Raw genomic sequence first — 17,147 nt, forward strand, 5'->3', positions numbered from 1 at the left:
TCTACAGAGAAATCAACAGGAGGTTGCATAGATGGGAGCTATGTCTTTGTTCAGATGGCTTTTCCAGTTTCATCTATTGTTGGGGAGGTTAGGTAAGTTTGTTCCAGCTAGTTTCCCCTGCACTGGACTGGGGAAATAAGTGCCCTGGGCACACATTGCTGTTAATCAATAATTTTTTGAAAAAAGTAAATCGTTAAATTGGGTTTCGTATAGTCAGTAAACTTTTCCTAGATAAACCAGTTCAAAAAGTAAGCATGACTTTTCTACTCGGAGACTCACTTTCTGATGTGTCAGCAACTGTCACAAACAACAGAGTTTATGCACTTGTGGTTTCTTACAGCCAAAAGAGCAAATTTAAATTGAAAAAAGTAATTTTCGCCAGGGTGAAAAGTAGGTGCAACTTTTGCTGGTAGCGCAGGATTATTCTTTTGTGAGCAACCAAGTTAAAAAACAGGTCAGTACTGCTAAATGGGCATATTGCTTTGTTATTTAGTGTTAAATAAGACAGGTGGTAACTTTGGCTCTGTCAAACTACTGTAGACTTACCCTTAGAAGAGAGGTCCAGTTTTGTCATTGGTAGAAGTTAACTGCGTTTAAGAGTACAAATGCTTATTACACGTGCTCTTTTAAATACCCTCGTGCAGGCAAAATGGTCGGCGCTAAGATCATACGACAGACCAAGAAGGATCCGGATGGGAAGCCTCACATCAAGCGGCCAATGAATGCCTTCATGGTCTGGGCGAAAGACGAACGACGCAAGATACTCAAGGCCTGCCCAGACATGCACAACTCCAACATCTCCAAAATACTCGGTGAGTGGGCGTTTGTTATGAACATCACCCCATTAGTGCTGGTGGCTCAATAGCTTTTTAGGTGACAAAGAGTGTACTAATACCACAAAAAATGTGAGCACATTGTAAAGGAACTGCACAATTCGGAAAGATGTGCAGAACGCATCTGATGAGTGTAACCTGTTGCCTGTTTTCTACAAAGCAGTGAATATACAGAGCCATTACTATGATCAATATGATTACTATACTATGATTAGCCATTATGTGCACCAAATAGTGTTAAAACGCTGAGTCCAACAAGGGTTGTCTAAATTATCCTTCTCACTGACCGAAATTAGTTGCTGTTCGCACCAGACTATGGCCCGAGTACCAACGAGACTTTGGATCCCAATGGGCTTGCTACAGCCACTTAATGGCACTTGCGATCACTCAAAGTTGCCATTCGTAGCATCTATTGTTGGGCTGATTTCGACGGGCACTGAGCGGTGAGGGACGTGTGCGTTGCAGGCGCTCGGTGGAAGGCCATGTCCAACTCTGAGAAGCAGCCCTACTACGAGGAGCAGTCGCGGCTGAGCAAGCTCCACATGGAGAAGCACCCCGACTACCGGTACCGGCCGCGGCCCAAGCGCACCTGCATCGTGGATGGCAAAAAGCTGCGCATCTCCGAATACAAGTCCCTCATGAGGGCTCGAAGGCAAGTCTCCCTCTGCTCGCCTGCTGCCTCGACACCTCGGGACATCTTGAGGATGCCCCCACTGGGACATCTTTAGGGCGTCCTCACTGGGACATCCTTGGGGTGACCATTTTTTTGTGAATTTTCTTGTGCTGTTGTACTACTGGACATGAATTCTGTAGCCAGAGTAATCAGGATGGCAGTCAGCTGCACCTGGCGTCTTTCCACGCAGTCTCTCCCAAAGGAGTGGTCAATCTATCTGAAACGTTCGCTTCCACCTTGTTCATGCAAGGTTCCAGGTTGCTGCAGGTGCTGACTCCCACAGATGTTTTGTGTTTGAGCCCCATGCAAGAGAAATGTCACTGTGATGGCGTAACTTCTAGTCTAAGGCTTCGCATGATATGCCACTGAGGTAGGCGCAGTTGTCTCTAACATGGCATCTATTTTTCCTTTTCTGGTCACATGCAGGTACCGCGAGGGCAGCCTAGGACTGCTCGACACGCCGCCGAGTCTCGTCAGCCCCACCAGCATGGCGTCGTTGCTGGCTGCCCCTTCGTCGGCCATGACGTCACCTCCGGGAACCGGCGAGCTGGTCGGCTCCCTGTCGAGCAAGATGGCCCGCATGTCGTCCTCCAATGGCATCGGCGACTCTCATGGCGGCAAGCGGCCGCCCTCCCTTTCGCCAGCCAGTTTCATGGAGACTTGAACTCTGCACGCGCTACGCCGCGAAAAATATGGGCTGGGGAGAAGAACAAGGCCTCGTCTCACCCCCTCTCCCACGTCGAGCTGCTACACGCGGACATTTTCGATGGAATCTCGTGGAGATACGACGAAAAAAAAATGATAGCAAGGCGCGTGTTGTTGTTTTTTTTTCTTCTCCAAGTGCAATGTTTGTAATGCGTCCTTTTGCCTACTGCACCTGCCCACTCTCCTCCGCTGCGCCCAGCCATTCGATCCTCACCAGGCCTGGCCTCAAGGTCCTCCCCTGTGCCCTCTGCTTTTTATTTAAATACGCGATACTGTAGTGTCGATGTCTGTTCACGTGTGGGAAGCAGAGTTGCCCCCAAGGCTGCCCTCTGCCAGGGGGATCGTGGGGGTGCCGAGACCCTTGTGTAGTGCAACAAACCTGGCATGTGTGTGTTCGAGTGTGCGCGCGCGTGTGTGTGTGTGTGCGTGCGCGTGTGCTTTTATTCCTGGGTCTTAATAGATCTGTTTCTTTTCCGGCAGCATTCAGAGTTCTTCCTTTTTGCATGGTTTCTTGTCCCTTGAGAGATGGAGGGATGTGTGATCTAGCTCTGAACGATGATGATGGGAACATGGTGAGGAGGCAAGAAAAGAAAATGGAGGAGAGAATCACATCGCCGCCATCACCCTCTTTTTTTTTTACTTTTTAAATATGTTGTGGTCCATTTCCTATGCCTTCTCTCTTTCGTGTGAAACTTTCTTGTTTGAGTTCTGTGTACAATTGTGTTTCTCTGTTTTTTTTTTCTCCACATTTGCGGTTTCATCGTATTTGACTATGTTTCGATTCTCCACACCGCATTTGCATCTCGCGGCGGTGTGCTCTGATTGGGGCAACTGCCACCGAAACGAGCACCTGTTCCTTCTACATTTCTAAATATGGAGGGTTGTGCCCCCTGCACTCTCTGAGATGCACCTGGCGGGAAGTAGAGCCCAAGCTGTTTTTCGCGCAAAGCAACTTTCAGAGGTGAGCCTGAAAAAAAAAAAAAAAAGGAAAAGGACAAGGATTTCTGACAGTTTACTTATCAATTGGAGCAAAACAAGGTCTAATCAAAAGTTAACTCATGTTCAGAGTGTGTGTATAACACTTGTAGAAGATTGCTGTAACATGCATGCAGAAAATTTTAAATGATCGATGCCTCTGTACAGACCTCAGAGTATTGCAGAGTCAATGGATCTGGTCTCGTAACACATAAAAATGTAGTTCCTCAAAATAAACCGACGGTGTGGTGTGAAGTTGGATGGTTACAAGGAACAAGTCGAGGCATGCATGTGACAAATTTGTTTCACATGTTGGCTAGGCTTGGCTTTTGGCTACTATCAACACTGCCGCACCGCATTTTCTTGTGATTGTTAAATTCAGTGCCGTTGCATGGCACCTTTGTTAGCCAGGGGTGAGCTAAACCTGTTAGCAACATGGATCTCATGATCATGTCCCTAAAATTGCAAATTGCACAAAAACTTAGCCACTGAGTCACTGCGGCGGGTTTTGGTGTGTTTTTCAGTCTCTATTCTGTCTAGGCACACTGAATTTAACAAGTTTCGGTAAATGGAGGTGTTTTGGAGCGGCTCTCTGCAAATTGCTTTGCGCCTCAGCACTGGGCCTCCCGACGTTGTAATAGATTGAGTTGCCTCCTGTCTGTCGCACAAGAGGGCCAGAAATAATGGTGTTCAGCCCGGGTTTTAGTCCTAGCATCGCACCTCTGAATATCGTGTCATAATGGGCTGCTGTACGCCTCCTTCCCATGTTAACCAATTTGCAGCAACCAGCCTTTCCTCCACCTCCCCCCCATTCTTTTTTTGCGTTGTATGAACATGCTCAACCATTGTAAACATACAATCTAGTCTGTGATGTTACATTTGAAGGCACGGCATTATTTTCAATGTACAATGACCCAACTTCAGATAAGTTTTACCCCCCCAGTGGGTCTGCTTTTCTCTCATCAACGCTAACAATTGTGTTCAAATGACTCTATTGTTTTGATTTTGTTTTTTCTTCCTCGAATGAGCTCATATTGCCCTTTAAGCCTATCCAGGCCTAATTTATGTGCCTGGTTCTAAAGAAAAATATGTCTTCAAAGCTTCTAAATGGGACTTGTCATCTTTTTATCTAGTAGGTGTGGGCTGGTGTTACTCTTTTCGGTCCTGCCATCATTTCAGCAAAGGGCCTTTGGAGTTCTATTAGGTGCACACCTCTGACCTATTCCTTCTGTTTGTTGTACATTGCAGTATATATATGCAATGCCCTTTGCTGGGGATCAGTGCAAGACTAGGATTTTTTTTTTTGAGCTCGTGAATCTATTTATGGTGTCCTGTTTTGTAAGATAAACTCATGGCATGCGTATTCATCACTCTTGTTTCGTGTTGTTAACTGTGTTTTTATTTTCCTCATTTTTACTTAAGCATTAATTGTTGATTATGAAAATGTGTGAGCTGATCTGGACGACACACAAAAAAGAAAACAAACAAAAACAAAAACTCGGCTGACCTCTCAAAATGTTTATTTACATCATGGCTCGAGGAAGGTGTTTGCGTGAGATGTGTCTTTCCGAACGTAGCCGAAAGTTCTCGCAGCAGCACATGTAGCTATACGACCCTCTCAAAATGTTTTCAGAAGAAAAAGCTGCCTTTGGTATCATGCTCCCTTTGTTTTCGTTTGTAGACGTCAGCTAAAGCTTTCACACATCTTTGAATATGACTACATTGCTGGCATTGCTTTGCACATCTTTTCGTTGTTGTTTTTAGTAGAGTGTTCTTGCCCACTGGAGCAGCACAGTTTTATTGCAGCTTTAATAAAGTTTTCAAAACATGCAGCTGATATTTGAAGTTTAGCAGCGGCAAGCTGTTAGGCCCTCCAAGAATCTCTCCAACATGAAAATACGTCTGACAAAATTTTCAGGGTAATTTTGTGTAAACAACAAGCGTTGTCATCACTGTTGGTCAAACAGTGCCACTTAGACAAGGACATACAGAGAACACAACACCAGCGTTTGTACTTATCTAAGTTGCACAGTTTAACCAATATTGAATGTACACTGACTCGCCTGTCTCTCTACTGCTGCAATAAAACTTCACTTGGGAAGCTGGGCAAGCCACAGATGTTCTAACCGAGTACTGGGAGAGTGCTTCTTCTCCCTTGGATAAAGCATCTAAATGCAAGCTGTCTTTCGTGACACGATCTTTGCTAATGACGTCGACATTATCATCAGGCCTTAGTTGTTTCTTTGCACAACAAGCTGTCACTTGTGCAGTCCCATCTCCGTGCAATGCTTCACTACGTCGGTGAAAGTTGGTGTCTACAAAACCATGTTCACAGTCCTCAAGACGCTAGTCGTGCCGAAGATGCCATGCGAGTTTCACTCACCTTTCTGTCTGCCTGCTTCGCGAGGCCAAGCAATGCCTCTCAGTGAACGACTTTTAATTGAGCCGATCTTCATATTTAACGCACACCGGTGGAGCTGTCGTGAAGTATTGTTTCGAAATCTCTTCGTTTTTGGAGCAGTATTTATTGCATTACATACATTTTCCGAAACCATTGATCGATGTGGTCAGCGAGATGCGTGCTGACCGCAAGGCTGGCTAGCAGTAGGTAACGGTGGCTTGTTATTGTATGTTAGATTTTAAAACTTTGCAAGTGTGTGTGTTCATCGTCAGCAACAACAGAGCAAATTGTGCACTTGAGAGTCAGAAAGCTGATCTGACGTGTAGAGGAAAAAAAAAAAGAACCTTGCACCTCTCTTAAACAGGAGAGATGTTGAGTGCCCTTCCTTGCATGAGTGATTTCAACACTGTTTACTATGTGTACATTATAGACCAATTAAAACTACGAGGAAAAACTTGGAAGAACCTGTGCACTTATTTCCATTTTTGAGGGGGGGGGGGGGGCTTCTAGAGAGGTTTGTAATCACCTGACAATAAAACGAATGGGATAAAACATGGTGGGATAAAACAAATACAATGAACCTTGGCTTAGCTTGGGAAGGAACCTTTCATTGTGTGTGCACACTCACCAGTTCAAAAGCAGCAGCAGTGGAATTGCATCGTTTGGCTCACATGGTACAAACAATGCAAATGGAATTTAATGCCTATCGATGCCAAAGCTGCAAGGTCATCTTTTAATAATTTTTACTCGTAGTATAAAAATAAAATACCAGAGCCACGGCCTCAAATTATGAACTCTACTTTCAGGTCAATATAGAGGGAGGCCTAGCCCGTTTACGCAATGTAATGTCATGTCGGGCATTGGCTATTCTAGTGTCAGCTTCGGTTTTAAAGCAAAGCTTTACTAATCTCGTCGAGTGTTTTCGCCGTCGCGGTAAACTCGACTTTCATTTGACCGGAGTTGCGCAGTACGTATACTTGCCAACGCATCATGTGACTCGCCGGGCCGAGCTCCGCCGACCGAGCTAAGGTGGCTAGAATGGGTGGCTATAAGGTGGCGAGCTCCCCCATTCTAGCCACCTTAACCGAGCTACGCCGACGGCCGCGTTCTTCCAATAAAGAAAAAGAAAAAAAAACGGCCGCGTTCGCCGCTCCCGCCGCCGCTGCCGGCTTGGCGCATGCGCTCTCCGCAGCCATGGAGGAAAAAAAGTTAGGAGACGGCGCTACCGGAGAAACGTGAAGCCTATACATAAAAAGTAAAATCGAAGTCGGCCCAGGCGTCACTGCACCACGTGACTCCATCGCGCCGCCGCCGCGAGCTCTTCAATTTCGTCTGCTCGAAACTACTCTGCCGGCCGTTGTCGCGAAGCCTGATATATGTTGGTTTTTTTCCCACGGCTTTCGTCTCTCACACATACGCGGCACTCCTGCCCGCACGCGGGCATGAGATCACCGAGCAGACAAATGCAGAAAGGACGGGGAAAAGCTACCGCCAACCAAACACGAGAGAAGCGCCGGAGTCAGAGACCGCCGCCGCCGGCCCACCCGACCATGGAGGTCACGTGCTGGGCCGACTTCGGCGGCTTGAGAAAGAGAAACGGCGGAGGGAGCGGCTTCAACGGAGCTGGGCTTGCGAAGGCTAGCTGCGTGACGTCATGCCGTCTCCTAACTTTTTCTTCCTCCATGTCCGCAGCTGGTTCGCGCCTGACCACGTGACTCGCCACGTGCATGCGAGCCTGGCCATGAATGAGAGCGAGGCCGGCCGCCTTCTCTGAGCATTGCGCGGGAGCTGGCGGCTTTTTAGCCGTTGTCGGCAATCGGCGACTGACCCCCTGCGGATATCGCCCGGCGACCCGCTTGGCTCTGAAAACACCGGAAGCGGGACCACAACTGTAGACAAAGGCAGGCTTTGGACGAATAGTGCAACAATTGCAGATAAATCAAAGGTTAACCGAGTGAAAACAAGACTTAACCAGGCTAAGCCAAGCTTTCGCTTTGCATATCCAGGGTTAGCTGAGCTGAGCTGCAGCCATTTTTTTACTGGCATTCATGGCAAATGAGTGAGTCGAACAAGTATTTTCTTGCTTTTTGTACATATGCATAATCGAGGCCCTCCTTATATCGTATTCCTCCGAGAAAGAAGAAGGCAGTGGCACGCTGCGCCACGTTAACCTGACATAGAATACGATGACGAACCGAGTGGAGCACACTCCCGCCCCTTGTGCTATCGTGGTCGCCCATTAAAATCATCGCGTCATCTTCCATGGTTTGTCTTCCATTTTCCACCGCGTAACAATATATGCTAAAGCACAGCTTTTATGCGCAGATCTTTGAGGGGAAAGTAATTTGACTTGTGTATAGCATCTTGGCAGATAAGTGCACATATCTATGGTTGTTAGTACGCAATTTGGCGGTTTCAGGTTTTGAAATATTTATATTTCGGCAATTTTTGAAGATTAAATGACATACAATACAAGACGCAGTGTTGGGTGTCATCACTGGAACATGGAATTCAGTTGGAACATGTAATTCATTGGAACATCTAAACCCCGAGAGCCTGTGTATACCGAGCATTGGGGGCATGGCAGTAGTTGTAGTCCAAACGTGCCATTTATGCTTGCGGACTTCTCTAACGGTCCACGGTTGAATCTATTGCATTATATTGCCAATTTTCTTCGAAGCGGCTGCCTTTGCAAGATGATGCCTTTTATACTTTGGAAAATTGACGGTTCTATGGACAGTAAATAAGCTATGCTATACTACACAGCTCCTTTGACTTTTTATTAGTTTCTCACCACATTCACAGCATGCAGCAGCAATCCTTGACTCCTTTTCCCCACATTCCCGTGAACATACCGTCCGCTTTGAGAGATTTTGTTTGCAAAATTTTACTCCAGAATAGAACAGCAATCTTGTGACGAACTACACATTGGTAATTGTGAAGGTATCCAGCCTTTTTTTTGTGAGAGGGGGGGGGGACGGAGAAAACCCTGCCAGTCTATGCCTTGCTGTGGGTTTCTATACGCGCAATAAACACATAATAAGTATAATGCCAATAAAATTGTTTATTGAAGGTTTGTTGCAGAAGCATGGTGGAAGCGAAATAGAGTAATTCCGGCTCCTAGCCAACAACATTAGGGTTATGGTTCCTGCTAGCAGACTAACAAGGACCATAGAACATAAGCGAAGATCTGTATTGGTCAACGTGTACCTCCTTTGGCTGCCCCAAAATTTCCGCCATCGTCTTTGCATACCTTTAGCACCTTTATGCTCCAAAATCTTCGCCATCGGCTGGCTGGACAATACTTTAGACTTGGTACTCTCACTGCACAAAAATGTTCGCCATTGGCCGGACGATAGTTTTGGAACTTTGGTTACCCCAAAATTTCCGCATCTCTACTTCGACAAAATTTCCGCAAAGTACTTTTTCTGCCCCAAAATTTCCGCGATCAGCTGAATTTTGCCGGGTTCGCCATTTTCCGGTGACCGGTGCCCACCTGGCGGGCATTTTTTGGGGACTGCGGGGCGAGCAGACGACGCCGCAGTCACACACTGTTGCTCCGTGTCGTGCGTGGATATACGTTCAAGCGGCATCGAAAAAATTACGCTATCTTTCCGTAGGGGAACCCTGAGCAAAGCCTATGCGAGGAACCCTGAGCGAGGAACCCTATGCGAAGAAGGCATGGGGTCGATTCAAGTGCCCATTAGTTTTCAGTTCGTCGTTTCCGTGAGGTTGAGGCACGTAGCTACCGTTATATTTACCATTTGGTTTCCATGGTAACTACCACACTTTTCACTTACCGGAACTACGAAATGGGAAATTGCGTTGACCCCATGGCTGTTTCGCATTCTACTCAGGGTTCCCCTACGGTAAGATGGTGTAATTTTATTGGAGGGGGGGGGGGGGGGGTTAGAGTGGAGAGGCATAAAAGATAGAGAGAGAGAGAGACGTTGTACGTGGTATGAGTTTGTCTTTATTTAAGCATTATCATCGTCATGTTCAACGTAGGTGGCGTCGAGCTCTGGTTGGCGTTCCGCTTTGATTATGTCCGCCTTATGGTCTGTGAAATGTAGAGTCAAGGGCTGTTGTAGCGGATGAACCCTGAAGTTGCTGAAGATGAGGTCGATGCACGTTCCCCGGATGGTTGTGAGCTGCTTGTAATCACGACCCGCCGAGAATCGCCGACGCACGCCGCTGCCGACGACGATGAAACGTCGAAGGCGCGTGAAGCGTGCTCGTCTCGTACCGGCCCAGGAATACATCGGCAACACTGTCGCTCCAGGAGCCCTTAAAGGGGAATGGTGATAGAAAATAGCCATTTCTATCACCATGAACCAATTCTTTCAAATATGTGAACCAAATATTTCAAATATGAACCAAATATTTTCTATCACCATGAACCAATACCAACTCGTCTAGCTTGCCATCTTAAAGGGGAAGCGTGCTCGTCTCGTGCCGGCCCAGGAAGACACCGACAACACTGTCGCTCCAGGAGCCATAGACGGGACCAGGCGTTCAGCAAGCCGAGCATGCGCAGTGGGGGTGTGGACAGCGCAACAACGACAACGACAAGGGAGGGACATAGCCCCGACCATAAGATGCTTCGCATCTGAAATCGGTAAGTGTCATTTATTCGGTTTGTCGCTGCTGACATACTGAATAAATGACACTTACCGATTTTGTCTATAAATTATGTTCTCGACCCGCTAAGGTGGCGGGCCACCCCACACGCGCTTTGTCCTGACGGGGGCTGCCTGCGAGGTTACGTCTCGTCGTGCCAGCAGGTCCAGCAGGCCAGCAGGTCCAGCAGGCCAGCCGGTCCTTAACCCGTGTCACACGGGCCGGGTCCCTGTCACACGGGCACTTTCAATCGCGATTGAGTCGATCCGGATCGAGCTCAATCCGGATCGGGCGCTGCTACACGGCAGTTTCAATCGCGATCGAGCCCGATCCCGCTCGAACTCAATCCTGGTTCCCCAAGCGCGATCGAACGAAAGCGGAGATACTCTCGTCCCCGCTTAGTAATGGCACAAAAGGTGACAACTTCAACTAACGCCACAAATTGTGTCAAATAACTTGACCCAAATAAACGCGCGGTAAAATTTACATAGTTACGTATACCTACGACCGCGCGAAGTTGCCAGTCGCGGACCGCGAAGTACATTTTTAGCGCGATCTGGCGTACTACCAACCGGGTCAACTTCTCGATCGGGATTGAAATAGCAGCGGCAGTGCGTCGAGCGCGCTCAAAAACTCGATAGTGATTCACTTCAATCGCGATTGAAAGTGCCCGTGTGAGGGGGGTATAATCACATCCCTGAAACATATTTTTCTACGACGCATGCATTTATTCGAAACGAAGCGGCATTCATTGCACACGCTGGAGGACGAAACCAATCTCTCACTGTGCCAGTATCAGGTCTAAACGAGGTGACAATGGACCTTGTTCTAGTACCGGTCCCTCTAGCGGCCGCCACGGCGAACTAAAAATGGCAGTAAGGCACACCCCCAATAAAGTTTGGCTTTCGGAGAACTCGTGCACAAAATATCCTGGTCCTGCTGCCCCTCCCGCACTGACCCGTCACCCGCACCTTTCACAACGAATGTCACGGTAGCAGGCGAACGTTCTCGTGACTAATCTGCCGTGTTCGAAGCGCCACCCCCCCCCCCCTTTTTTTTTTTATTTTCATAAACCCCACACTGGCAGCCATGCGCTGGCAGCGTGGTCAGTCTCAAGTAGCGTCACTAAATAAAGGCTTTTAGAGTATCGGCACTCTTTTTTCTCATTGTTTTGTGCCGCCAGGATTTTCATTGGTCTGTCAGCACCACGTGATATTTGTTTGAATATGGGCGCAGCCATTTTGTTTCTGGGCGCCTCTCCTCTCTCTTTCTTTCCTCGCTGCGTGGACGCTAGGGTGGCTAGTCGCACTCTGCCCGTCACAACCGGCGGCGGTTTTGTTAGGAGAGATGGAAACACTGCAAGCCAGAAACAAAATGGCCCCCAGACGCTCCCGGGTGCGCAAAGTGGCGGTACTCTTAAGCGTAGCTTATTTAGTGACGCTAGTCTCAAGCGTCTTCGCCCCTTTTCTTAGAAAGCCATTACTGCATGCACGTACGAACCCACCACGAGGTGTCCAAATCCACGAGGAGTCCACGAGGAGTCCAAAGAGAAAAAAAAAAAAAAGAAAACGTGCGATTATAGCCGCTCCCTAAGCAGAAAACCGAGGGGCGCACTTTTGTTTATTTTGCCCGAGGCGGTCAAACAAAAAGAGGGGGCTACGCGAGGAGAACCTCACAAGACTCGTGCACTCTTTCGTAATGAGCCACATCACGTACGTGGCCGCCTTTGGCCGCCTTCCACAGGTGGAAGAATGGCGAGAAGAATAAGTTGGAAGGGACCATCCGAAAGGCATACAAGGCGGCCATCGGGGTACCCGAGTCTACAAGCACCGGGAGACTGCTCAGCCTAGGCATCCACAACACCCTAGATGAAGTGATTGAAGCTCAGAGAACGGCGCAGCTGGAGAGACTGGCAACAACTAAGACTGGAAGGAGAATCCTCGAACGGCTGGGGCTTCGATACCACGAGCAACAGGGAGTCAAGATGCCGATCCCGGACGAGGTCAGGGGCATGATCCGGGTGGATGCGATCCCGCGTAACGTGCACCCCGACTACAACGAGGGCAGACGAAAAGCGAGGGCCAAGGCACTGGCGGAACTACACGCCGGAGACGCGGGTGCCCGCTACGTAGACGCAGCCGAGTACGAGAACGGAAGCGGTTTCACCGTAACCGTGGTCGACGCCGAAGGCAACGTCAGGGCGGCGGCCAGTACGAGAAGCGACAAACCAGAAGAAGCTGAGGAAGTGGCCGTAGCACTGGCCCTTAAAGACCTAGGATGCACCACTGTTCTCAGCGACTCAAGGCAAGCGGTCAGGAACTTCGCACGAGGAAGGGTCTCCCGAGCTGCGGAGAAAATCCTGAGAGGGGCGCCAACAATCGTGGAAAAGAAGAAAATCAAGTGGTTCCCGGCACCCGCAGGAGAGGTGTCGGACGTCAGTGCGAACCACAACGAAACCGCACACGCCCGGGCGCGCGAACTAACAGGCCGCGCCGGGCCAAGCGGGGAACGCCCGTGGCACAGCACGAGAGACAGAATGACGGGATACAAGGAAATAACCCAGGCTTATCGACTCGCGAGACGAACGCTCCCACCGCCCTGCAAAGGGCTGAGCAGAGAACAAGCAGTCGTGTACAGGCAGCTCCAGACAAGAACGATCATGAGCCCGTCCCTAATGCACAAGATGTTCCCGGAGACGCACCCAGACGATACGTGCAGGGTGTGTCGTAAAGCCACCGCGACCCTCGAGCACATTGTCTGGGACTGTCTCAACTTCCCGGAAGAATCCACGACAGGAAGACTGCCACCCGCCTTTGAGGAGGCGAAGCGATCCGATGACCAAGACCTCCAAATCCAGGCCGTCCAGCGGGTCCTCGTAGCGTTGACCAGGCAGGAGCCCGAGCGACCCGATGACGGGAAGCGAGGCTCGGGCCTGGCGGCGACGGCGAGGGCGACTCCGGCCAAGTCTGAAGTCTTAGTGTAAGGCTTTAACCGCCGGCCCAATAAAAGTTTTTCCAATCCAATCCAATGCCCGAGGCGCCTGCCAAGAATGGCGGACCGGCAGCCCGCGCATGCGCAGATCGCTACTGGAAAAAGGTCCATTGACTTCCCTTGTGCCTACGTGTTCGGAGCTGACAGTGGCGATACGCTGCTGCGGTCGCTGACTCCCGTAGAGCGGTCAGGAAAACGCGCATGCAGAACCGCGTATCCGGATAGCTTTTGTTGGCGTTCGAGCACCCTACCAAGCCGTAGCTGTTGTCGCGGATCGCGACGTAAGAAAGGAGCCCGACAGTCGGTCGCCCGTTCGATGGGCTCGTCACGCGGAACTGCCCGAGCGCGAGGCGCGAGCTAGGCCCGTGCCCCCGTTCCCGTGCAGCGGCCTCTTTATTGCTATCATCATTGTCGTTCCTCAACAGCTGTTTCTTGAAGTGCTCTAAACGCACTATGGGCTTGCAGGCATAAGGATACCAAGTCGTTTAAGGCACGGAACGGCAAAAAGAAGCAAAACATTGCATGAGCCGCTATAATCTACACAGCTAATCCCGTAGACCCCGCGGAGAAGCGGGGGCAGGCGGCGCAAATTCACTCCCCCAAATTTGCACCATCTCCTGGACTATGGCATTAGTACTTTCACTGCCCCCAAATTTTCGCCAGCGTGTTGACTCAAGGCGCCCGAAAATTGCCGCCATATTTCTCGACTAAAGCCTTAGAACTTTTCACTGCCCCAAAATTCTCAACTTGGAAATTTGGCCGCTGTAAAATTTCCACCGTCGTCTGCACTATACCCTTAGTACTTTCACTCCCTTCCTTAACTTCCTCCATTAGCTCGACTATAGCGTTAGTACTGTCAAAATTTTCGCCATCCGCTGGACTACAATAGCCGTAACACTTTGGCTGCCGCAAAATTTCCACCATCGGCGGATAGCCTTAGTACTTTCGCTGCCGGAATTCCTGCTATCGGCGGGAGTCCCATAGGTCGGCGTACTCACTCGTGAGTACACTCATTTGTACTCATTTGTACTCAAACTCACGAGTGAGTACGATGATGAGTGATCACACACCCAGAAAAAAACAGTGAGTACGATGACGAGTGAGTACAGGAGTAAGTCCACTACTCGTGAGTACAGTACTCATGAGTACACTACTCATGAGTATGAGTACTCATGAGTACAGTATTCATGAGTATGAGTATTCATGAGTATGAGTACTCATGAGTTTGAGTACTAATGAGTATGAGTACTCATGAGTACACAGCACTCATGAGTACACAGCACTCATGAGTACACATCACTCATGAGTACACAGCACTCCTGAGTACAATAGTCATGAATACTGTTTTTGCGAGTGCTTGCACTCTTGAGTATATGCACTCCTGAGTACAGTAGTGCAAACAGTAGTGCAAACAAGAAAACGGACGACAAAAGCTGCCACCCGAAGACACGCAGAAAAACGCAGTTTACGGCCACGGCTGCACCGACAACCCCCGAGCTCCCCTGAGACCGACCCGGCCTGAGAACAAGAGGAGACACCAGACGCAACGCGAGTGCTTACGTTCCGTTTTGCTTTGTCACATGTACTTGCCTTCGCGCAGTAAGTCGCCCAACGACAGTGCACCGCGTCAGACGTTTTCTTCCTCTGTCCTGATTTATATGTAACCTGTGTTTTTCTAATCAATTAAACAATTTATTTTTTCTACTTAGTCTTTCATTCGAGCTACGACCTAGCTAACAGTGCAGATAAGTTGATTATTCGTGAGTAATACAAATTGAGTACTCATGAGTACAGATTGAGTACTCATGAGTGCAGAATGAGTAGTACTCATGAGTGCAGAATGAGTAGTACTCATGAGTGCAGAATGAGTAGTACTCATGAGTACAGATTGAGTACTCGTGAGTACAGATTGAGTACTCGTGAGTACAGATTGAGTACTCATGAGTACAGAGTGAGTAATCATGAGTACAGATTCAGTACTCATGAGTACAGATTGAGTATGAATACTCGTGAGGACAAATGAGTTTGAGTACAAGTGAGTACGATTACAAATGAGTATTTGATGAGTGAGTACGAGTGATTTTGTGAACAGACGAACTTTTTGAGTCTGAGTTTGATTGAGTACAGCGTGAATGAAAAAAATTGTGATTGAGTTTGAGTGAGTTCTTTCTGTTTTGCCGACCTATGGGCGGGACTACAGCCTTACTACGTTTACTGCCCCTAATTTTAGAAAATAGCTCGACTTCTTATAAGCTGGACTGGACTATTGCCATTGACTGGACTATTAATAATTTCACTTGAGAGAGAGAGAGAGAGAGAGAGAGAGAGAGAGAGAGAGAGAGAGAGAGAGAGAGAGAGAGAGAGAGAGAGAGAGAGAGAGTCAACTTTATTGAGCTCGAAAATATGTCTCCAGCTACTCCTGGCTTCTGGCCGTCAGTGCGAGCTGAGTTGGCAGGGCGGGGCTGGACAACAAGGTCTCCCATCGCTCGGGAGGTTTGGTTTTGGGGGTGTTGGGGGGAAGGGGAGGTGGGGGGTTCTTGAGGTCTTTGCACTCGACTATGATGTGTGCCAGAGTGCCTCTTTCCGTTTTGCAGAAAGGGCAGAGTGTGTCGTGCTCCGCCGGGTATATTCGGTGTAACAAAACGGGATGCGTTAGCGATCCCGCCTGCTTGCTCTACAGGATCGTTTGCTGTTGCTTGGTTAACTGCGGGGCGGTTCGGGAAGTTTGCACCTCGCGTTTCTGTACATCTGAGTAATGTCTTTAAAGCTCATCACGGTATACGGTAGCTCAGCCGGCTCGTCCTCGGCCCGCATGGACAGTTCTCGGGCGTGGTGGTCGGCGAGGGCGTTGCCTTCCACCTTCGAGTGAGTCGGTACCCACACGAGCTCCATGGTTCGTCCCGGAGGCCCTAGGGTTCTCCTCCAGCTGTCGGCCCAGGGCCTTGGCTCGTGCGGTCCGCCTCCCTTCGTCCTTCCCCGGTTGCATGTTCCTGGGGAGTGGCTTGGTTTGAATGGCCTCTTTCCACTCCTCGGGAAGGGCCGCCTTGGTTGGCAATGGTTCTATCTGCCATCCTATTTTCCGTAGGACGACCCGGCCGTGCTCCGTTTGGCTTAGCCGTACCCTTTGGTTGGACAAGTGAGCCTCGATCAGCTCCTCCACCGTGTTGTGGGCCCCCATGTCCAACACTTTCTGCGTAGACGAGTAGATCGGCAGGCCCATTGCCTGCTTGCTTGCTTTACGCAGCATCGTATTCAGAGTGTCTCTGTTAGCCTTCGTTAGCTGGAGGTACGGGGCAGAGTAGGTCATCCTCGACACGACGAACGCCCGCACTAGGCGCATTGCGTCGTGTTCCTTTAGGCCTCTGTTACGGTTAGAGACCCTTCGGATCATGCTTAATATCTGTTCCGAGGTGTTTTTGATCTTCGTGACGGCCGCGTATACGCTCGTCCGTGGCTTTGCAGCAGCAGACCCAGTATTCTGATCTGTTGCGTCGGTTTAATGGCCGTGTCGTCAATGGTGAGGGTCACGTTCGGCGGCAGTTCCTTCTTGGGTCGTCCCAGCTGAACTATGAGCAGCTCCGCTTTCTGGGGAGCGCAGCTCAGCCCGCAGGTCTTTGCATATTCGTGTACGGTCGTTGCCGCCCTCTGCAAGGCTTCCTCCGCCCAGGCATCGGACCCGGCTCGGTTCGTCCACACCGTAATATCGTCAGCGTACAACGCGTGGTTCACGCCTTCGATTTGCTTGAGTAGATTGGGCAGGGGCAGGAGGGCCAGATTGAAGAGCAGGGGCGACAAGACTGACCCCTGAGGGGTGCCTCTGTCGCCGAGCTCGACAGGTTCCGACTTCTTTTCCCCTATCCTGGTAATCGCTGTTATTCTCGTTAAGAACCCGCCGCGGTGGCTCAGTGGCTAAGGCGTTGCGCTGCTGAGCACAAGGTCGCGGGTTCGA

General features: G+C 49.5%; 1 protein-coding gene across 1 annotated transcript in view; it reads left to right on the forward strand.

Moving 5' to 3' along the window:
* The window catches only part of LOC144177816 (uncharacterized), a 32,581-nt gene extending 26,536 nt beyond the window's left edge, over positions 1–6,045 (forward strand). Inside the window, exons 8-10 of the mRNA XM_077705401.1 lie at positions 645–812; positions 1,299–1,485; positions 1,933–6,045. Coding sequence (XP_077561527.1) covers positions 645–812; positions 1,299–1,485; positions 1,933–2,170 — 593 coding nt within the window. The 3' untranslated portion in view covers positions 2,171–6,045. The remainder of the gene's footprint in view (positions 1–644; positions 813–1,298; positions 1,486–1,932) is intronic.
* Positions 6,046–17,147: the final 11,102 nt, after the last annotated feature.

The sequence above is a fragment of the Haemaphysalis longicornis genome, unplaced genomic scaffold (assembly GCF_048455015.1).
Source record: "Haemaphysalis longicornis isolate Haplotype H1 unplaced genomic scaffold, Haemaphysalis longicornis Haplotype H1 scaffold_316, whole genome shotgun sequence".
In the NCBI taxonomy this organism is placed as follows: Eukaryota; Metazoa; Arthropoda; class Arachnida; order Ixodida; family Ixodidae; genus Haemaphysalis; species Haemaphysalis longicornis.